The sequence below is a fragment of the Aquarana catesbeiana genome, linkage group LG02 (genome assembly GCF_042186555.1).
Source record: "Aquarana catesbeiana isolate 2022-GZ linkage group LG02, ASM4218655v1, whole genome shotgun sequence".
Classification (NCBI taxonomy): Eukaryota; Metazoa; Chordata; class Amphibia; order Anura; family Ranidae; genus Aquarana; species Aquarana catesbeiana.
Window position 1 is genome coordinate 108,643,025 of NC_133325.1, and position 23,755 is coordinate 108,666,779.

The following is a 23,755-nucleotide window of genomic DNA, read 5'->3' on the forward strand; positions in this document are numbered from 1 at the left end:
GTGCAGTATGTATAGGATGCCGGTACCTGATGGCCAGCAGCGGGCAGCGCTGAGTCTCCTTCTTGATACGGAGGCCCTCTAGCTGTTCTTCTCCTTCCACTGGGTCCTTGGCAGCCTCCATCTACTGCCTGTCCTCTTCCTCAGGGTTCCCAGTCAGCCTGTCCTCCGGCCGGGCCTCACTGTTGATCGGAGGAATCCAGGTTCTGGGAGCGCTGGCCACCTTCCCCAAATCCCCGCAGCCTCACCGCTGTTTGCTGCCATGCTCCCGCTGCCACCAAACTCTGCATGAAGACAAGTGGCTCAAGTGGCAGTGTGTTAGGCACTCTGCTGCCTCTCTCAAAATTCCGCCTGGGTCCAATGGACCCAACGGGACCAATGGTAGGGCCGGCCCTGGGTGTACCCCAAGGTTCAGTTTTGGGACCATTACTATTTAATATATTTATAAATGATATAGGGTCTGGGATAAAAGTACCATTTCAGTGTTTGAAGATGACACCAAGCCCATTGTTTTTATAGTAAATGCTGTTTTCCTACAATTGATTTAATTAATGAAGTATGAAATACTGTTCAAAAATGTACATTCCATGAGGGATATACACAGTATAAGCCTATATGGAACAACCCGCGATTACTTGAGGTTTTGAAACTTGAAAACGTATGTTTATGGAAAAGGGCGGGAATTACGCTCCATTATCAGCTTTTTTGACAACGGGGACTTAAAACCATTTAATAAACTAGCAGAAAAACATCATTTGCCTAATAAACTATTTTATCAATACCTGCAGTTACGGCATGCTCTGAAAACCCAGGCAGCGACTTTCCCTCCCCTAGCTAGACTATGGCAGTGTCCATAGGATGTTCTAAACGGGGAATTATTGGCGACATATATTATTCTTTACAAACAGTTAGCATAAACACACAGGATAGTAGCTTTGAGGGGTGGCGTCGAGATCTGGATACTCTCACTGAGGAGGAGTGGGAGCAAGCTCTGAAGAATTTGTTTAGAGTCTCCCTATCCCCCTCACAGTTCTTTACCTAGTTATTTATTATTCACAGATCTTACTACACCCCCTTAAAGTTATATTCCTGGGGTAAAGCAATCACACCAAATTATCCAAGATGTACTGCCAATACAGGAACATTATGGCTACTCTCATACTGGGGCGGGTGGGCGCCGGCGGTAAAGGGACGCTATTTTTAGCGCTGCTATTCGGGCGCTAGTGGGGCGGTTTTAACCCCCGCTAGCGGGCGAAAAAGGGTTAAAACTGCCGCTTTGCCGGTGGGTTTGCGGCGCTGCCCCATTGTTTTCAATGGGAAGGGGCGCTTTAGGAGTGGTGAATACACTGCTCCTATAGCGCTGCAAAGATGCGGCTTGCAGGACTTTTTTGACAGTCCTGCTAGCGCACCGCTCGACACAGGAGAGGCTCTTTACAGGCGCTACACAGGTGCTATTTTTAGCGCTGTAGCGTAGCACCTGTAAAGCGCCTCAGTGTGAAAGTAGCCTAATTCATATGATGTGGTGATATCCTAAATAGCATCAATTTTGGGGGAACATATTTGATATCTTAAATACCTTATGTTCTATACATGTTCACTTTGACCCAAAAATAGCTTTATTAGGGATGAATTGTGGACTATGTATAAAGTGCGCAAACTTATATTACAGAAATGGATATCAAAAACTCTGCTAACATTCACTCAATGGATCGATGCAATTAATTATAATTTAAGGGAGGAACTGGCATATAAACATAGGAAATGCCCCCAAAAATTCCAAAAAATTTGTTCACGATGGCTAGACTCCAATTTGTCTGTGTAAGTTGGTAGAAAAGAGAAGGGAAAAGAAACTTAATGGTATGTTGAATTACTATGCTCGATTAGGCTAATTAGGAAACTGCAAGATTAATCTTTGATGGTGGTGTAAAAGTGGAAACTCCTGTGCTGTCGGGGAGGGCCTACGCTACAAGGACACTGCTGCAACACCTAGGTACTGATCCGAAGCAGGACAAATAAGACAAAAGTGGGGGAAGATGGTAGTTGCGCTGTGATGAAGGGGGGGGGAGGGGGGCTACAAAGATGACTAAAGTGGCAAAAAGAACTGGAAGAGGAAAGGGCAAATGCATGAATGGATCCTACATGCTAAAACAACATAGTGAAGATGCAGTGCAGTGCAAAGTGGCTGATCAACCTAACTATGATGTTACGGATAGACAAAGCCTAATAAATGAAAGGTAATTGTGAAACAGTGACTGCTTGAATGAAGCAAAGCAAAAATTTACATATACTAACAAAATAGGATAAATGATGACACAATGCGAAAATATATGATGCAAGGATATAAGAAATGAGTCAAAAATACATGTGGGCTAGTGCCTCATTAGTAAAAACGTGCCAAATCCTGGTGGACTACAAGTGACAAATCCCTAGGAAAAACATAAATAATAGTTCTATCAGCCAGTCCAAAACAAAACTCGTGATGAAAAACACAAAACAGTTCCAATCGTGAAGGGAGGGGGATCTTCAGTGAGGACACCTCCGTGTCTGCAAGCCGCTTACCTTACAGCTGTAAGGTATACAGCCTGTGTTGCAAATGACCCGCAGGTGTAGACGTTCCGTGTATACAGGTAGTGACAATGATGAACATGCCAAGCGGAATATAAAAAATAGAAAATGCACAGCATGTAAAATGAATCTGCGATGACCACAGTGGAGGGGGGGCAAGACACACACGGGGGGAGGTTGCACTCACTTGCAGCCCCCCCTCCCCCCCTTCATCACAGCGCAACTACCATCTTCCCCCACTTTTGATGGTGGTGTGTTTTTATTTTTTCTTTCTTTTTTTTGTTTATTTATGATTAACATGAGTTTTTTTGTTTTGTAAGATTGCTTTGTTGCAATTGTAAAATGTTTCTCAATAAAAATTATATGATTAAAAAAAAGATACACAGCCAATTAGGCCTTGTTGAAGACCTGGTTCACATTGCAGCTGAGTGGACAATCCTTGGTCCATTAACAATTAGGGATCTCTAATCTGCCCTTGTACCAAGATATCTATTCCAACAGAGGCTCTTGCCTTTTTCTACTACTTGTGCCTAAAGGGGTCTGGACCATGAATGGGCATATTATCCTACTCCTGTGCTTTTCCTTTTCATAACATTAGCCACACACACATTCTTGCACTGTTGTTTGTTTTATATGTGCTTTGTTGAACAATCGGTTGGCATGTCCCTACATGGGCATTCTTAAAAATCTAATAAAACAGATTTACACTGTATAAAAAAAAGATGCTTGGGGGCGTGGCCTGGACATAGCGGAGTGAAGTCGTGGTGTGCTTGAGCTCCCGACTCCAGACCCAACAACTACGGCTGTTATGCTATTTTATCAACCTCTGGTTACCCGGTCATGAGCTGCCGAAGGAAAGGCAAATACAAGGGATCTGCTAAGACGTCCCCAGCGGCCCAGATTGACGATACCTTAAGGCAAAGCTCAGGACAGACTCGGAGGCCCACAGTGTGATCCCACGTGGCGAGGCCCGGACGCTATCTTTTTCCCCAGGAGGTATGGCGTCCTCCCAGAGAACGAGCCCCCAGCCCTTAACGGGAATACCAGCTCTCTTGAACCCATCGCCCGGCAGTCAGTCGGGAGCCGGTCTTTCCATGCAGCCACTGGGTGACGATGCCGACATACGAGCGCTGTTGAGAGCGCTCCCCACCAAGGCGGACATGGAAGCTCTTCCCACCAAGGCGGACATGGAGGTGCTGGTGTTACGGGTGGAGGAACAATACCGCCGTGACCTCCAAGAGATCCGCACGGAGGTGCAGGAGTTGGATGAGCGGCTGACCAGAGAGGAAGCCTCGGTGGGGGCACAGGAGACAAGAATGGCACAGTTAGAAAGATCGCAACAGAAGCAACAGGACCAACTAGCAGAAGTACAGTTGCATGCCGAGGACTTAGAGAACCGGAGCAGGCGCCAAAACATACGGCTCCGGGGAATACCTGAAGCGACGGGCCAGGAAAATCTAACTGAAACGGTACGAGCTATCATACAGATAATCTTGGATGGAGACCTTCCAGCCTCCCTGGAATTTGACAGGGTGCACAGAGCCCTCGGTCCCAGGCATGCAGATGCTGACCGGCCCCGTGATGTTCTCTGTCGCCTGCACAGATATACCCACAAAGACCAGATCTTACGGGCGGCTAGGCTTAAGGGTACTGTGTATTTCGATGGGGCACAAATCTCAATATACCTAGATGTGTCCCGAGCGACCCTCTTGCGGAGAGCGATGCTAAAGCCCTTGCTGTAGAGACTGAATCGAGCAGGCCTAACTTACAGATGGGGATTTCCCATTCAGCTGACCATTCGGAAGGGGAGCGCCTCGTTTACTTTGCCGCGCCATGCCGAGCTCCCGGATTTGTTTGCTTTCCTAGGTATGGAACCGTTGCAGTTGAGGGATTGGCTGGGCCCCCTACCAAGCAGAGAGTTCCGTCTGGCCCCACGGAGTGTCCCAACTGGTCTCCTCCGCCGATCCTCTAGGCGCAGGCAGAGAGAGCCCACTCCTCTGGGAAGAGGAGACCCGGAGCTGTAAGTCCTACAGTTGAACACACATAAGTGACAGACTACTCGGGTTGAATGTGATAAGGGACTGTCTTACATCCTCCAGTAAGCTCAATGTGTCCGGCCCCAGTCCCCCCTGCTTGACCGATCCACCTTGAGTTTTATTCGGGACCATGGGATTTTCCCCCTCCACATGCCCTCCATGTTGCTTATTGTTAGCACAGAGTACACAGCACTTTGGACTGCCCCTATCTCCGGACACAGACACATTGTCTCATTAGGAAGGGTTTCACCCCATGCGTTCCAGGACTTACTAAAGGATGCCCCCTTCTAGGGGGTTTTATCATATTTGACATTCTGGGACGGGTGGACCTCGAAAGAGACTGGGTGGATATCATCTAGAACTGCCTACCTATATATGTCTAGCGTGCATTCTGAACTTCTGTAACTAAACCGGAGCCTATAGCACGCGATACAAGGCAACCCATCCACGGACTGTGATCCAGCAATTGAGAGGGGTAACAATCCAGTCGGGGAACTAAGGAATACGTTTGCAGCATGCTGTTAGCACATTGTGTCCTTAGGGGTGCTGGTAGTGGGGGGGGGGGGGGGGGGGTTGGGGGCGCTGGGGGGTTGAGGGGACCGTCCTGGATTGAACCTAATGCATGTTATTTTGGTATAGCTGTGCAGCCCGGTGCTTTGGCTCCCAGGGCGCTGTTGGTGGGGTGCGGGAGATTACCCTGTACTTGGGGTGGTCTTTGCGTTCACTCTACCGGCGTTAATGAGGCCCCCCCCAATGGGAACCCGCCCAGAGGGATGGGGCACGTCTTGGGGGGGCAGCTGGTCCTGGGCTGTACACTATGAGGGCATCGCTAATTTGGCGGTAAGATAAAAGAGCTCTGGAGGGTGAGCAATGATAATGTTTTAACTGCTTTTCTGATTTCCCTTAAAAGCTGATCTACCCGAAGGTTCTTCTTCCCCTGGTTCTTTTTTTTTTTGTTTTTGTTTTTTCTGTTTGCCTGTTGCAGTAGTACTTTACAACACAGTTGCCCTACTGGGAGCCCACTCCCGCCTGCTGCGCACCCATTTCTTGGACAGATCCTAGGGGTCTCTTTTGAATTCTTCCCCTGAACCTGATTATCTATCCGTGGGATGGGGGTCGGGCTGGGGAAGTGGACCCGTCACGAATATCCCAGCAAATATTAAATATCATTACAGCTCCTATTGTTTTTGGTTTAGGTTGTTTGAACTTTTATTTTTCAGGTTTGGGTCTGGATAGGGAGCTCCAGACCCCGTTGTGTTTAGTCACTACCCCAACTAGGAATACACCCCTCTGGGGCTCTGCTTAGGAGCTCTAAGGGTGTACTGAGACTTAGTCTCTCAAACGCCATAGGCATGTTAGCTACACGGGTTTTCTGGTAACCAGTGACCCGTTATCCCACCTTTCACCTTACAATCCGTGTCCCATTTCTATCCCACCTTCTATATCCTTTTCCACTTTTTGCCCTTTCCCTTTTGTCTATTACCCCTTGTCTAACCCCCCCCCTTCCCCCCTCCCCTTTTTTTTTTCCCTCTCCACTCCACTCCCTCCCTCCAGCCTGGTTTTAGCCATGAGCCCGACGGAATCTATCAGGCTCATGTCCATTAATGTGAAGGGACTTAACACCCCAGAGAAGCGTTCCATGGTGCTATCAAACCTGAGACATGCCAAAGCCCACATTTGCTTCCTCCAGGAGACCTATTTTCGAGCTGATAGGATACCGCGACTCCATGACCGCTGCTTTCCGGTTGCTTACCATGGGTGCTCCTCTGACTCCAGGTCTAAAGAGGTTAGTGTGCTGATACGATCCACGACGCCGTGGACGCTGCACGACCAGTGGATCGATGGGGAGGGGAGGGCTCTGTTTGTGAAAGGAAACCTGGGTGGCTCTTTGGTTACCCTGGTGAACCTGTACCTCCCCAACACTGGGCAAATTGGCTTCCTTGAGTCTACTTTGACTAAACTGCAGGATTTTGCAGAGGGGGCAGTGCTCCTTGGTGGTGATCTAAATTTTCCCATGGACCCGTCCTTAGACACATCTAGAAACACCTCCCAGATCTCGTATGCAGCGCTTAAATGATTAAAGAAAAATCTATACGCTTTCCATCTAGTAGATGTGTGGAGGATTCTGAACCCAACCCAGAGGGATTATACGTTTTATTCACACCCTCATGATTCGTACACTAGAATTGATCTTTTCTTGGTGCCCCAGTTTCTTCTTTCCAGGGTGAGATCAGCCACTATAGGGTCCATCACTTTTTCGGATCATGCCCCAGTTTTCGTGGACATTGATCTCCTGCCCCAGATAGTGGCAATGGAAACTTAATGACACCTTGATTCAGGCTCCCGAGGTTGTAGAGAAGGTGACTAGGGAATTAAGGAACTTTTTCTCCTCTAATAGGGTTCCGGACAGGGCTCCCATGATGGTTTGGGAAGCTCACAAATGTACCATCAGGGTAATATTAATAAAAATTGGTACTCGTCTTAAGAGGGCCAGGGCTCAACAAACCCTTGACCTTCTAGAGAAGATAAGGGCCTTGGAATCCACGCATAAACGATCTCTAGCCAACCAGGCATTACAGGACCTTACCACCCTGAGAAACCAACTAAGATCCCTGGCGTTAACTAGGGCCAAAGAAGTTATAGCAAAGTGTAAACGTACCTTCTATGAGCACAGTAACAAATGTGGTAAACTGTTGGCACGGGCCTTGAGAACCCAAAGGGCACAAACCTTTATCCGGAGGGTGGCGCTAAGGTACATAGTACTGAAGAAATTGCGAATCAATTTTGTAAGTACTATACCTCATTGTATAACCTTCCACGTCGATCCTCAGATAGGGAGAAATCCCTAGAAAGGAAAGCTATACGGGAGTATATTCAAAAGTCAGGCCTCCCTCGAATACCCGAGGAGGCTCTGAAGGCTATGGAAGAACCGCTATCAGGAGAAGAAGTGACGATAGCTATAGCTTGAATGCAAACTGGCAAGGCACCGGGCCCCGATGGGTACTCGCTAACATATTATAAGACCTTTGGCGATCTATTGATGCCACACTTTCTAGCAGCTTATAATGATGCCGGAGAAGGGACGATCCCACCAGAAGATTGCCTACGAGCTTTCATCTCCGTGATACCAAAGGAAGATAAGGACCCCTTGCTATGTCAAAACTACAGGCCAATATCGCTCCTCAACGTGGACCTGAAGATTTTTACAAAGGTCCTCTCCATGAGGTTGTCGGAGTGGATTCCCTCGCTCATACACTCAGACCAGGTGGGCTTTGTACCCTTGAGGGAGGCGAGGGCCAACACCACGAAGGCAGTTAATCTTATCCATGCCGCCAAAACACGGAGAACCCCGATGTTGCTCCTCTCAACCGACGCCGAAAAGGCGTTTGATAGGGTGCACTGGGCTTTTCTGATTGAGACCCTTCGTCACGTAGGCTTAGGCCAGCGGATGATGAATTGGGTACATGCCATCTATTCCAGACCTTCAGCCCAAATCAAAATAAATGGCCAACTTTCCTCCCCCTTTGGTATAACCAATGGGACACGGCAGGGCTGTCCCTTATCCCCATTAATATTTATCTTGTCCCTGGAACCTTTCCTCCGTACGGTGAGAGACAGCCCTGACATATCGGGAATACATTTAAGTGATTCCCTGGCCCCTAAGATAGCAGCTTTTGCTGATGACCTGCTTTTTTTCATATCCAATCCACTGGTTTCTATACCAAACCTGCTGTCGGAATTGCAGAAGTATGGTAAGCTGTCCTTTTTTAAAATCAATTTCCAGAAATCGGAAGCATTAAATATAACCATGCCAGTCTCCCTGAACAACCTGCTACGAGCGGATTTTCCTTTTAAATGGGCGAGTTCCTCCATTAAATACTTGGGTATACGCCTGGCTAGCAAGATAGAGGAGATCTTCTCCCTAAACTTTCCCCCCCCCGTTGACAGATATCAAAAAAGATTTACAGAAGTGGCAGACGGGCATGTTTTCCTGGTTTGGACGGTGTAGCATAATAAAGATGAACATTATGCCCCGAATATTGTACCATCTTTAAACCCTCCCTATTAGGATCCCAAGTGCTTTTCTGAGAGCAGCTAATCGAGCATTGGTCATGTTCGTCTGGGCCGGGAAGCCTCCGCGACTGGCCCAGTCGATTTTACGCTTACCAAAAATGCTAGGGGGAATGGCCTTCCCGGATGTGAACCTATATCACAAGGCATGCCATTTGACGAGAATAGTTGATTGGTGTCGCCACGGGACATTAAAACAATGGATCCAAATAGAACGGCTCCTGTCAGGGATAGATTTGGATGGACTGCCCTGGTGCAGGAAAAACCTTCCTGAAAGTGTAACTAAGCATCCCACAGTAGGAGAGACGTGGCGAATGGCCCAAAAAATCTTTGGTGAGCATCAGATAGCGCCCACCCCCTCGCCACTTACTCCGGTAATTGGGAATCCTGACTTTAGCCTGGGATTGTGTGATCCCAGACTTCAAGAGCTGAAGGGGAGGGACAGAAGTCAACTTCGCCACTTCTCTGAGAACGGCAAGTGGTTGTCAAGGGAAAACATCATGAATGACCCTCTATTGATGGGCCTCTCCTTTTGGCAGAAGCTCCAATTAGCTCACTTTATTAAATCTCAGCCCGCCCCGGCGCCTTTCTTAAGACCCTTGACTTCTTTTGAGACTCTTTGCTCAGAACAAGAGCCAGTACGTCATGCAGACCTAGGTGTAGCGTTGTCCGAGAGACAAGTGGAAAGAATTATTCTCTTCAAGTATAAAACATCGATATGCGCCAATCAACAGGAGGCGGGTTTTAAAGTGCTGTCACAATGGTACTATACCCCAGTTAGGTTGCACCGGATGTTCCCGCAGAGCTCGGACCTATGCTGGAGGTGTGGGGAGGAGGCAGGCACTCTTCTCCACATCTTCTGGTCCTGTAGACTCTTGACACCTTTCTGGACTGAGGTCCATCGCATCACACAGAAGTTCACGGATCGAGAGCTGCCCAAGAGTCCAGAGTTCTTCTTAATACACCATGAAATACCGAGCAAGTCATACAGGAAGTCAATCCTGCCCCTACTGGTCACGGTAGCGAAAAGTTGTATTCCCTTGCTCTGGAAGCGGGCAGAGCCCCTGGGAGTAGCAATGTGGTTGAAGAAGATAGCGGAGGTATACAACATGGAGGATCTTGTGGCAACCGAGAGGGGACTCAGAGAGCAGTTCCTCAAGAAGTGGTACTATTGGCTAGAATTTTACTACTCCGAGGAGTTTGCAAGGCTGGTGGCATAACATTTTAGACATGGGCCTACGCGTGAGGACCACTGTAAACACCGTTGGCAGGGCTGGAGGAAGGGGCCCCCCCCCTTCTCATTACTTCTCTCCCTACACCTCCCCTCCACCCCCCACCCTTCATCCCCCCCTCTATTACTACTCCCCCTCTCTTCTCCCCCCCCCCCTTTTTTTTTCCTTTCTTCTCTTCTCTCTCTCTCTCCCTTACATTTCTCTTTCTTACTTTTCCCTATTCCCAATTGGTCTAGCTCTTTTTTTTTTCTCATTTTTAATGTCAATGACGACCTATAGGTCGTGCTTTTTTATACAGCAATTGTCTAAAAATACATCTAATCTCACTTGAGGCATGATGAGCCTCTCAAAACTAGAGTTTGGATATCTAAAATAGTATCACATCACTGTTGATTTGCATGGTCAGGCCAGTTGAGATGTTTCATTAACATGAGCAAAACTGCTATACCTTTTGTACCAATGTATGCGGAATGTTGATATCCTATGTTTCCATAAATAAAGAATTTATATAAAAAAAAAAAGATGCTTGGCCAAAAATAACAAAATGGAAATCAGATAGAAGCAGAGTATTGGTTTACTGAACAAGAGCCTCTTTGTTTTTGACTGTGTTTTTCCACTTTAATGAAAGGTGCTCTTTAATATAAAATATAGCCCATGGGATTTGAAACCATTCAACATTTTTATCATACAAAAAGGAAATAGGCCTTGGATGGATATAAAACTTACATATATGAGATAGCTAACAGAGTGGAGAGTTAACAAAATGGAGTAAGTTATGGAGAAAGGCGAGTTAAAACAACACGCTGTAAAGAAAACAGGATAAAACACACACAGTGATCTAATAAAATGAAAGAAAGTTAATAGCAAAACATAGACAATAGCTTGAGGACTGTGGACCACTATATACATCAGTCAATGAATGCATTCAGCAATACATGATAGTTATACAGTATGTTCCAGAAATGCTGATGTTACAGTATGTTTACCAGGCACCTGCGCTCATTTTACTTCTAGGGATGCTGGGGCGAGGGGATGGGGCGGGATTGATAAAAATTTCTGAAAATACAAATGAACTTTTCAATATTTTAGGAGAAATTAAACCGATTTGAACATAATCTGTGCCAACCTGCCGGGGTCATAAAAAGCACTTGAGAGAACAAGATCTGCTCTTATCACACAAAGGGATTTTCATGAACACAACATCTCTCACTGCTATAGCAGCCTGTGGTCAAGGCTTATACTGGGCTCTGTATTTATAAATACAAAAATGACTTGACATACATCATTTATAAACTGATGGTGAGCAATAGGGAATTAGCTAAGGAAATTGCAGTCCATCCATTCAGCATTTTTGTTTGCAGCTTTAGTATCCTGAGGTTATCTGTTACAGAGACACACAAAGTCCAGTTGTCCACAGCAAAGCAACATAAATTCTGTCTGCAAATGGCAGTCTTTATGTCTGAGCTCTTCAAAGCAGACCTGTAATCAAATGTTAATGTAAACTACAGTATGTGAACAGTCTTAGCAGAATTAGTAAATAAAGCACCAGAAAAGGGCTTTTCTTCTTAGTGGCACTCACATGAGCAAATTTCTAAGCATTTGGTCAAGTTATTTTTTTCTTAAGGGGATGATCAACCTGTTTCAAGTCTGATCCAGCTTTTCAGCAAAGACAACAGCATCATACTGTGTATTTGCACACTGTCTTCCTGTATACCTCCATATTATGAGAACAACACTGTAAGTGACCCTAAACTTTTCCACAACCTAAGACATTACAGCTTCCATACGCATAAAGGGAGGAGCTTAATGTGATATTAAAGGTTTTTCTTCTTAAAATAAAAAAAGAACCTGTACATACCTACTCTTTGCAACTATATTGCACAGAAAGGTCCCCTACCTCCTCTTTTGGCAGTCCTCACTGGCGCTGTCCATTTCTTCCTTCCCTGGGTGCTTCCAAGACGGTTGCGCACCCAAGCTGGGTTGTGTGCGTGCCTACACACACACACACATACACACACAGCGCTAATAAACCATGCCCCTGCTCCCTCCTCACAGGAGTTTGACTGACAGCAGCTGGAGGCTGTTGATCCTGCTGCCCTGAGTATCCCCCATGAAAGCAGGAAGTGAGAGGAGTGGTGCTGCAGCCAAGACAGTCCTGGAGCAGTGACAGGTGTTAGGTAAGTGTTTAGGGATTGGGTATGGTAGGAAAAAGTAGTGGGGAATTTTTTTCCTTAATGCAGAGAATGCATTAAGGTGAAAAAAAAAACTTTTTAAGTTTAGAACCACTTTAATACTAAGATGTGTAATTTATTTTGTCAGTGGGAAGAGCTTAACCAGTATTAAATGGAAGGCTTTCAAACAATCTTAAAATCTTTATATTTAAAAAAACATAAGCGATGCCTACTTGCCTTCTCATTTTCTCCTTTTCTCCTTTTTGTGCTCTTTAGTCCCATTCTTGTATAAATATGTAATGTTATCAAGAGCTTATGAGAACTTTTGAAGGTAGTATAGCATCTTGCCTTGATTTTTGACATACAGTTGACTTTTTGTTCAGTGTTTATTTTATTCTCCCCTAAAATTGTTGGCTATTCCTTCAGCCTAAAATGACAGCATATACAACGTATAAAACACTGCACAGCAAAGTAATATATTATTGCCTTACTGTTATGCTGACCCTCTGGCTTTGGTTCTTTCTAAGACACTTGGAACAAGTATGCATGTCAGGAAAGTCAGAGTAAAAGTCAAAACTCCTTAGCATTCTACTTGTTCTGGGTTAGTATCTCAAAGTATTGAGGCCACATTTTCAATTTAACATCCAACTAGCTTTTTTTTTTAGAATAGAAACTTAGCAATGACAGCTTTCATGTTTCTCTTAGGAAAAATTTCCTTTAAATTAATATTTCACATAAAGAAACATTTTTTTTTTAGGATGAATGGTCCTTTAAACGGACACAATAATGGGGATACACACCTGAAGTGGGCCATTCAGGAACAGACGTCGTGTAGGTATCTTGTAAATTTGCTAAAATTGTGCAACCTTATTTCTCAAGGATTGGTGTGCATGCCGTTGATACTCTGCATTCACATAGATCAAGCAGAATGGAAATGTCAGGTTTGTGTCAATCTGTAAGGTCCCCAGGGAGGCTGACCTATCTCAGGCTTAAACTGTACATATCCCCCCACCCCCTAAAAAAAAAAAAAAAAAAAAAAATTATATATATATATATATATATATATATATATATATATATATATATATATATTGCAGTATACCAATCATTAGATGACTGCATTTTTTTTTTCCCCATTTTTCTGTTTACCTGGTAATCTTAAAAATAAATAATATCCTGGGGTGGATAAGATTACTTGCTCCCCAGTATGTATGGTGGGAGCCATGCTTACACTGCAATTCTGGCAAAATGAACAATGATTCTCTGTGTACGGTACAATGAAAATTTATATAGCCTAAAACATGAAAATGAGTACTGCCACCACATCTAAGGAATAGTGAGCTGTGATAAAAAAAAGTTATTTGGCTTAGATATCCTTTAAGCTTAAGGCTGACACTAGGTCTGGACTGCTGGATGAGAGCAAAACTGTTATTTAACATAGCCTTTGGTTTTCTTGATATCTGTTATTAGCATTGACTCCAGGCAGGAGGCGACTCTCAGCCTTACTTGTCTGCTCTGACAAAGAGAGAATACAAGCAAATAATACAAATCAAGTAATTTCTGAGAGGTAAAGCTGCACTATTATAACAAATCAGGAGTGGACATTGATATTGTTACGAAGGCCTATTGGTGAATGGCGCCCTTTATTACTGCCCTTGTTTGTATTTTATACACTTACATTCATTTAAAGCATACCTGGGGATATGTTTGCTGGTTATATGGAGTTTTTTTACAGACCACTAATGTTCTCCTGAGATTTTGTGCCTGGCTTTATAAAACAGTAATCTGTGCAGAAATACGATAGATTTTCTTTGATTTAACATAGTCCATTTAGCTTATACTGCACATAGTTCTCCCATATTTTATAGAAAACTGCATTTCTTATTCTTAACAAAATGTAACAATGGAATATAGAAATAGTTCTATATATAAATAAGCAGTTGTTTAACAGGAATAATTATGTTCTCCTATAAGGAGAGTATAGAGTCATTATATTGTACATTATTGAGTCTTTAGAGACTGCATTTCAAAGTCCTCCAATATTATAAGAAAAGAAGTCAAGCTGGATGGAAATAAAAAAAATGTACAAAAGCCCAATATGGAAGAAAGCACACTAGCTTCATTAGTAGTTTAAAATGATAGTAGCAAAATGGCTCCAGTAAAGACAATGCTTATCTTGACAGGTAAAGGCAATTTGATCACAGTTGTTTTTCCATTCCCATCTGAAAAAGAGTTGTGGGTGGACATGTAAATGTTTTCCGAAACATTCATATTTTTAGTTTCTCGTACAGAGATACAGGTAGGTGTGATAAGTTGAGGCATTATCCAGTTACGCTTCTCTGTATATCATGTCGTCTTAATAACTGTTTCCCCAGCAGACATTTTATGGAGAAAGCCAAGTTTAAGATTGGAATGCTGGACAATGGGGTCCTCATTCCACACCAGTGACGTGGATAAACTCTTCCGCTCATTCCTAAATATGGATCTCCTGCGCTGTCTATGTAGCAGCTGTTTAAGTTTCTCTTTAAAGAAGCTCGTAGTTAATGTGTACAGGATGGGGTTCAGGGCACTGTTAATCGGCAAAATGAATATCACAATCCAAGAGGTTACAGTGCCTGCAATTACAAGAAAATAAACACAGATTGAAGCTATGGTGGCAATAATGCAGTTACAGAACATTAAGATGTGCTTGATATATAACCATGTCCATATAACACATAACCATATACCAATATTGTCCCAATTAATGCACAAAAGCAGTGGCTGGATAAAGGGAAAATCCAATTTAGATAAAGTATATTTTGTATAGCCTTCATTACATTTTTTTACTATAATATGCACCATCTGTTTCCCTGATTTGCCTGCTGCTTTCTAAATAGTTGTGATAACAAATACCATTTATCATATAATTGTTTGTTTCTTTTGTAAGATTTAGTTTATGTAATATAATTTTCTATTTTTTACAACCTGTTTGTGCAGGAATTAAAAATGAGATTGTAAAAAAAATGTAAATCAAATTACTGAACCAGAGTTAACACCTTAAAATGCCTAAAAAAATAAAATCCAAAAATGCAACTTGTAAAAAGATCTCACACAATAGTATTGAAAAGGCTAGTGGGTGGAACCAAAGGGTATAGTGAGAGTTGCAGGCTGATACGCCCAGTACTGTTAGATGTTTAACATTCTACTGCCACTTCTAGCTCTACAAGAAATCAAGAGGCTGACATTACTGGTGGCAGGGCTGGTAAGCATTATTGTTGTGCTTTGTTCCTAATAAAAGTTCATTTCAAAGCTGAACTGCAGACAAACAGCTAAATGCAGTTTGTAACTGTGTACATGCCAAAGAATTTGTCATTTTGTGAAGCCAGGTTTGTGATGCAGTCATCCTTACCAGACAACATACATTAGATAGGTCATTGGGCTTCACTGTGGCAGCACACTTTGGTCAGAAACACACTCCCAGTCTTTTGATTTGACAATGAAGCAGCAGTGGTAGGTCACAGCAGAGTGAATTGGTTATACTTCACCTAATTCTAATACAGGCAAAGAGCCTAAACTGACTCCAAGTTCTCAGAGCCAAATTTCTAGAAAGCCAACATATGCCATGGCTTAGGATGGCAGGGCACATAGTCACCCTCTCATTATGTTAAAGACACAATACATAGTAATATATTCCAGTAATAAAATGTTCCAGATTGCTGCCATGCCTTTCATTCTATCAAACCAGGCAGGCCCAATACACTGCATAATTATTGGCAAATCTAAAGGAAATTATATACAGTGCTTTAAAAAAGTATTCATACCCCTTGAAATGTTCCACATTTTGTCATGTTACAACCATGTTAGAACCACCTTTAACTGCAATCAGCTGCAAGTCTTTTTGGGTATGTCTCTACCAACCTTGCACATCTAGTGAGTGACATGTTTGCCCATTCTTCTTTGCAAAATAGCTCATGCTCTGTCAGATTGGATAGAGAGTGTTCAAGTCTTGCCACAGATTCTCATTTGGACTTAGATCTAGTCTTTGACTGGGCCATTCTAACACATGAATATGCTTTGCTATAAACCAATCCAGTGTAGCTCTGGCTGTATGTTTAGGGTCGTTGTCTTGCTGGAAGGTGAACCTCCACCCCAGTCTTAAGTCTTTTGCAGACTCTAACAGGTTTTCTTCTATGATTGCCCTGTATTTGGCTCCATTCATCTTTCCATCAAGTCTGACCAGCTTCCCTGTCCCTGCTGAAGAAAAGCATCCCCACAACTTTATGCTGCCACCATCATATTTATACTGAGATTAAATTACACACAGGTGGACTCTATTACTAATTAGGCTTACTTCTGAAGGAAATTGATTCTACTAGATTTTAGTTAGGGGTGTCAGGGACTTACTCTGGCAAGACAGAGGTGCGTAAGTGTGGTGTTTAAACACTTCCTAGACATTTTTGTAGTTGTCTACTTGGATGATATCTTAATTTTCTCTGGATCACTTGACCAACATCGGGAACATGTCTGCAGGGTGTTATGCCGGCTTTGCCAACACGGATTGTATGCAAAGGCAGAAGAATGCAAGTTTGAGCAGCAGAGCATCCAGTTCCTAGGGTTAGTGATTTCCACAACTGGAATTAAGATGGACCCTCACAAGGTGTCCACTATATTAGATTGGCCTGTGTCTATGGACAAGAAAGGAGTGCAACATTTTGTAGACTTCGCAAACTTTTACAGGAAGTTCATTAAAGGGTTCTCTGCCATAATCACTCCGTTCACTCTGCTGACAAAGCAGAACTTGTGATTCCACTGGAATTTGGAAGCCCAAAATGCTTTAGAGACAATCAAAAGACTTTTTACCTCAGCCCCGATCCTCAGTCATCCTGATCCATCACTGCCCTACATCCTTGAAGTGGATGCATCCGAAAAAGCAGTAGGGGCGGTTATCTCTCAGCGCCAGGGTATCGAAGACTTAATGCATCCTGTGGCCTTTTTCTCACAGAAACTTTCTCCCGCAGAGAGAAATTATGATGTTGGAGATCGGGAATTACTTGCCATCAAGGTAGCATTAGAAGAGTGGACATACTTGTTGGAAGGTGCCATCTATCCAGTATTAATATACACTAGAAGCAAAATGATACCCCAGCTCCACTGCCAATATGATGATCTATGAACTGTGATCCGGTGCTCTAGCCAGGACGTTCAGGCCCCAAAATGTAGTACTTGAATCAGAAAAGGGCTGGCGACTCGGATGCTCTTGAATAAAAGTCCTTTATTGGGTTACATGGGTACACAGGTACAGGCTATGCTGATGCTTTTCGGCTAAGAAGCATTCATCACAGCATACATGTTTGATTTAAAAACTGATATTTATAACAGAGTAAGCACTCCAAATAGGGCGGGTGCATCCTAATCAGAGCAATCAAAACAATTAAAAACACATGGAGAAGAGAAAGAGAAGCACAGCAGGCATATGAGAAACATACCATGAACAAATAAAGCATATTCAAAATGGTGCGATAAATGTATCAAACAATGCGACTATGTTGAAAAAATGCGATTATGTTAAAAAAAGATTTATATCCATCCTATCATTCAAACCATACGGTTTTCTAGTATTGAGGGTATGTATCCACCATACTTCACGCTTGAGCAAAATGTGATGAGTGTCACCTCCTCTTGGGGTTTTTTTAACCTGTTCAGCACCAAAAAAGGAAAAAGTGTCAAGATTACCATGATGGAATTCTCGGAAATGTTTTGACACATTTGAGATATTTTTAGCATTAGTATTTGTAGTGTCATTCACATATTCCGAGATTCTAACTCTCAACGGGCGTATAGTGCACCCAACGTATTGTAGACTGCAGGCACTATACTGAATAACATATACCACCGATTTAGAGTTGCAGTTTATATACTGTTTGATGGCATGTGTTTTCTTGGTAGAAAAAGAAAAAACTGAGGTGCATTTTTTTATGTCTATGACACTGCCTGCAGGTGTTGTGGCCACACATGTAGGAACCTACAGTGGAAAGCCAGGTCTGTGATTTGTTTGACTTCTGGGAGCAAAACAAGCTGGGTGACAACATACTTCCCAGACTGGGGGCCCTTCTACTGGAAAATTGACAACCGCCCTGGATAACAGAGTACAGATCCTTGTCAGCATACAAAATGGGGAGATTCGCTTTAAGAATTGCAACAATTTTGTTGTATTCTAAAGAGAAAGTAGTGACAAAGCTAACTTTATTTCTATTGTAATTCCTACACTGTTTGTGTTTATTTGTGCCACTATTCTGAATCATCTCCACCCGATCTCTATGAAATGCTATATTTTGACTTCTAGCTATTGATCGTGTACTATAGCCCCTTTCTTTGAGTCGCTTTTGAATCGCTGTGCATTCTTGCAAGAAATCCTTATCTGTAGAGCAGTTTCTCCTGGCCCTGATGAATTCACCAGTAGGCAAAGACTTGATGGTGTGACTTGGGTGACAGCTATTGGCCAATAAAAGGGAATTTCCTGCACAGGGCTTTCTAAAAGTTCTGGAAGTCACTGTGTTGCTATCTGGGTGCCCCATCAAGGTCAAATCTAAATAGTCTATTTGGGTCGGGTGGTGCACACAGGTCAACTCCAGGTTTAGGGAGTTGGTATTAATATATTTCATAAAGTCACCTATGTCACCACTCGATCTATGCCGTACTACAATCAGATCATCAATGAAACGACCATACCAGGCGATGTTGGTTTTGAATGGGTTACCATGGGCAAATAAAGTGGATTCTTCCCACCAGCCCATGTAAAGATTCGCCAAAGAGGGGGAAAATTTAGCCCCCATGGATGCACCTTGACTTTGAATGTAGTATCGTTCATCAAACATGAAGAAATTGTGTGTCAGGAGAAACTCTACTGCTCTACAAATAAACTCACGTACATTAGGACTGTAAACATTGTAGCATGAAAGATGATGTTTGATGGCTAACAGTGCTAGAGAGTGAGGAATGCAGGAATACAGAGATCTAACATCTATGGTGATCCAAATGCATTCTGTGGACCAAAAAATTTCCTGCATGTGGGCTAACAAATGTCCAGTGTCCTTTATGAAACCAGGTAGACGGACATCAGCTTTGATGAAGGCTTCTTAGCCGAAACGCGTCAGCGAAGCCTGTACCCGTGTACCCATGTAACCCAATAAAGGACTTTTATTCAAGAGCATTCGAGTCGCCAGCCCTTTTCTGATTCAAGTACTGCATTTTGGGGCCTGAACGTCCTGGCTAGAGCACCAGATCACAGTTTATAGATCATCATATTGGCAGTGGAGCTGTGGTATCATTTTGCTTCTCTTGTGACTGTTCATTACCCGCTCCTGCTTTTTCCATTTTGCATCATTATTGAACTGTGTTGCCCTTATATCATTTGATGATTTATCATGGATACAGCATCGGGTACAGTTTTGGAGAATGAGCAAGCAGGCAACATTCGATCTATCCTCACATCTTCTGACCGGCAGTTCAAATTGTCTCAAGTCTTTACTAAAGATGATAAAGACTTAACAACAGAAGCCCAATGTAAGTCCATTTTTGAAAAATTGCAAACTCTAATGAAGAAAGAAATGCGGCTTTGGTGGGATTGCACAGGTCTTCAGCAATATATCGCAGAATGTATGGTGCCCAGAGGTCTGCGGATTAGGAAATCTCCCTCCACAGTTTACTCTGAACTTTTCCTCACACAATGGAATGACATCCTCTCTAAATGTTCGTTTGACTTAATGCGTTTGATTTCATCATATGAAGAGAAATTTCTTGTAGATGTCAACCAGAACATAGTCTCTTTGAAGGACAGTGTTTTGCAATATCGATTGCTCTCTATATATGACGATCTTAATACCGATCTTCAGCTCAAAATCTCTAGCTTAGAGACTGAGATAATGGAGACCAAGAGATCCAAATATCTAAGGAACTTAAAGGATTATGAGGATGGGACTGTTTACATAAGTACAAAAAATAAAAGATTCCCTCACTCTATTCTTAAAAAGGGACCGGGATCAGGAGGCGACAGAAGGGTTAATTTCAGCTCACCGGAGGATGCACAGTCAGAATTTTCTGACACAGCTGAACAGCAGTCTCCTGTCTCCTCAAGAGGTTCAGTCAGCTCGTTTTTTTCCAGAGAGGAGCCATTACAGCAACCTGCAACAAATCCTCAAACATCAACACAGCCACCAGATCAAAGAGGAAAAAGAGGACGAGGCGGGAGTCATCATACAAACAACACAGGCTACAGAAGATATCCAAGAAAAGCCAAGAAGACACAGAACTAGTTACAGACTTTTCTAACAATGTATTGAACCTGTCAGGCATTGAATTAACCAAGCATGAACTTTCTGTTTTGTCCAAAGGCTTGTCTTTTGTCCCTAGTACACATTTTTGTCTTTTTTCCACCATACTGGATATCAATCGTTTTGTAAGAAATCTGATGCTTGGGAAACATTTCAAGGATAAACCTTCTGATAGCGAATCCACAGTGTGTCACAATGTTCAAAATGAGACCACCTCCTTCAGATTAGATTATTTAGCAGCAAGGTCTGCATTGGAGAGTCTGCAAGCAGAATCAGAGGGGGGATCTTTTGATATAAAGGAATCAAACATCAACATGGGGGATAAATATTTTTACCCTGTTCAAAACAGGAATGACATTGTGGATTTGTTTCAGAATATTGTGGAATCAGAATTGGTTAAATTGCAGGAATTGTGTCAACAAGACAATAATAGAAATACAATTAATTTGACCAAGCAAGAAACCACAGCCTTAAAAGCCTTGAAAATAAGATCTGACATAGTGATTCGCCAGGCAAATAAGGGGGGTACTGTAGTGATCCTAGATACTGCTAGTTACAAACAGGAAGCACTCAGGCAGCTGGAAGATCACATCACAAATCGCCCCCTCAGTTCTGATCCCACAGCAACAATACAACAAAAATTGTTACAATTATTGGATGAAGGCAAGGAGATGGGTGTTTTAGATAAAAAAACTGTAGATTATCTCATGGTGACACATCCCATTACTCCGGTTTTTCACCATCTCCCCAAAGTGCACAAACAAGACAATCCAGTGAAAGGTCGCCCCATAGTTGCTGGCATAGGATCACTATTGGAGAGATTAGGAGAATGGGTTGATCAATTTCTTCAACCGCTTGTTGTCCGTCTACCTGGTTTCATAAAGGACACTGGACATTTGTTAGCCCACATGCAGGAAATTTTTTGGTCCACAGAATGCATTTGGATCACCATAGATGTTAGATCTCTGTATTCCTGCATTCCTCTCTCTCTAGCATTGTTAGACATCAAACATCATCTTTCATGCTACAGTGGTTACAGTCCTAATGTACGTGAGTTTATTTTTAGAGCAGTAGAGTTTCTCCTGACACACAATTTCTTCATGTTTGATGAACGATACTACATTCAAAGTCAAGGTGCATCCATGGGGACTAAATTTTCCCCCTCTTTGGCGAATCTTTACATGGGCTGGTGGGAAGAATCCACTTTATTTGCCCATGGTAACCCATTCAAAACCAACATCGCCTGGTATGGTCGTTTCATTGATGATCTGATTGTAGTACGGCATGGATCGAGTGGTGACATAGGTGACTTTATGAAATATATTAATACCAACTCCCTAAACCTGGAGTTGACCTGTGTGCACCACCCGACCCAAATAGACTATTTGGATTTGACCTTGATGGGGCACCCAGATAGCAACACAGTGACTTCCAGAACTTTTAGAAAGCCCTGTGCAGGAAATTCCCTTTTATTGGCCAATAGCTGTCACCCAAGTCACACCATCAAGTCTTTGCCTACTGGTGAATTCATCAGGGCCAGGAGAAACTGCTCTACAGATAAGGATTTCTTGCAAGAATGCACAGCGATTCAAAAGCGACTCAAAGAAAGGGGCTATAGTACACGATCAATAGCTAGAAGTCAAAATATAGCATTTCATAGAGATCGGGTGGAGATGATTCAGAATAGTGGCATAAATAAACACAAACAGTGTAGGGATTACAATAGAAATAAAGTTAACTTTGTCACTACTTTCTCTTTAGAACACAACAAAATTATTGCAATTCTTAAAGCGCATCTCCATTCTGTATGCAGACAAGGATCTGTACTCTGTTATCCAGGGCGGTTGTCAATTTTCCAGTAGAAGGGCCCCCAGTCTGGGAAGTATGTTGTCACCCAGCTTGTTTTGCTTCCAGAAGTCAAACAAATCGCAGACCAGGCTTTCCACTGTAGGTTCCTACATGTGTGGCCACAACACCTGCAGGCAGTGTCATAGACATAAAAAATGCACCTCAGTTTTTTCTTTTTCTGCCAAGAAAACATATGCCATCAAACAGTATATAAACTGCAACTCTAAATTGGTGGTATATGTTATTCAGTGTAGTGCCTGCAGTCTACAATACGTTGGGTGCACTATACGCCCGTTGAGAGTTAGAATCTCGGAACACGTGAATGACACTACAAATACTAATGCTAAAAATATCTCAAATGTGTCAAAACATTTCCAGGAATTCCATCATGGTAATCTTGACACTTTTTCCTTTTTTGGTGCTGAACAGGTTAAAAAACCCCCAAAAGGAGGTGACACTCATCATATTTTGCTCAAGCGTGAAGTATGGTGGATACATACCCTCAATACTAGAAAACCGTATGGTTTGAACGATAGGATGGATATAAATCTTTTTTTAACATAATCGCATTTTTTCAACATAGTCGCATTGTTTGATACATTTATCGCACCATTTTGAATATGCTTTATTTGTTCATGGTATGTTTCTCATATGCCTGCTGTGCTTCTCTTTCTCTTCTCCATGTGTTTTTAATTGTTTTGATTGCTCTGATTAGGATGCACCCGCCCTATTTGGAGTGCTTACTCTGTTATAAATATCAGTTTTTAAATCAAACATGTATGCTTTGATGAAGGCTCCTTAGCCGAAACGCGTCAGCGTAGCCTGTACCCGTGTACCCATGTAACCCATTAAAGGACTTTTATTCAAGAGCATCCAAGTCGCCAGCCCTTTTCTGATTCAATTAATATACAGTGACCAATAAAATCTAGAATACTTAAGATCTGCCAGACGGCTGAAACCACGACAAGCTCGACTGGCTCTGTTCTTTTTATGTTTTTCCTTTCACATTACTTACTGACCTGGATCAAAGAATGTTAAACCGGACGCTTTATCACGTATGTACGACAACCCCAAGGATCTATCTGTTCCAGACACTATCTTACCTGCAGGCAACTTTCTGCTTCTACAAACAGATCTCCTCTCCCGACTCAAAGAAGCCTCCATGGACATTTCTAAACCCTCTGGGGTCAAGCTGACATCTAATGATGGTCTACTTTGGAGGGGCAGTCAAATCTTTGTTCCAGAGGATGTACGAGTTGGGGTATGGAAGCTACTTCATGATCATCCGCTGGCAGGTCACTTTGGTGTCCACAAGACCCTTGAGTTGGTACAACGCACATTCTGGTGGCCTGGTCTGGAGGACTGCAAAAAGTATGTAAACTCATGCCCTGTCTGCACTCAGAATAAAATGGCAAGAAGTCGGGCCTGGGGACTTTTGAAACCTTTCCCGTTCCTGATAGACCATGGAGGATGATCTCCATGGATTTTATAGTAGGGCTATAGGAGGATAGCAGGATATAGCT

At 43.0% G+C, this 23,755-nt stretch overlaps 1 protein-coding gene across 1 annotated transcript in view; it reads right to left on the reverse strand.

The window, feature by feature from the left end:
* Positions 1-13,097: 13,097 nt before the first annotated feature.
* RXFP2 (relaxin family peptide receptor 2) overlaps positions 13,098-23,755 on the reverse strand; it is a 512,938-nt gene continuing 502,280 nt past the window's right edge. The window contains exon 18 of the mRNA XM_073613352.1: positions 13,098-14,687. Coding sequence (XP_073469453.1) covers positions 14,419-14,687 — 269 coding nt within the window. The 3' untranslated portion in view covers positions 13,098-14,418. The remainder of the gene's footprint in view (positions 14,688-23,755) is intronic.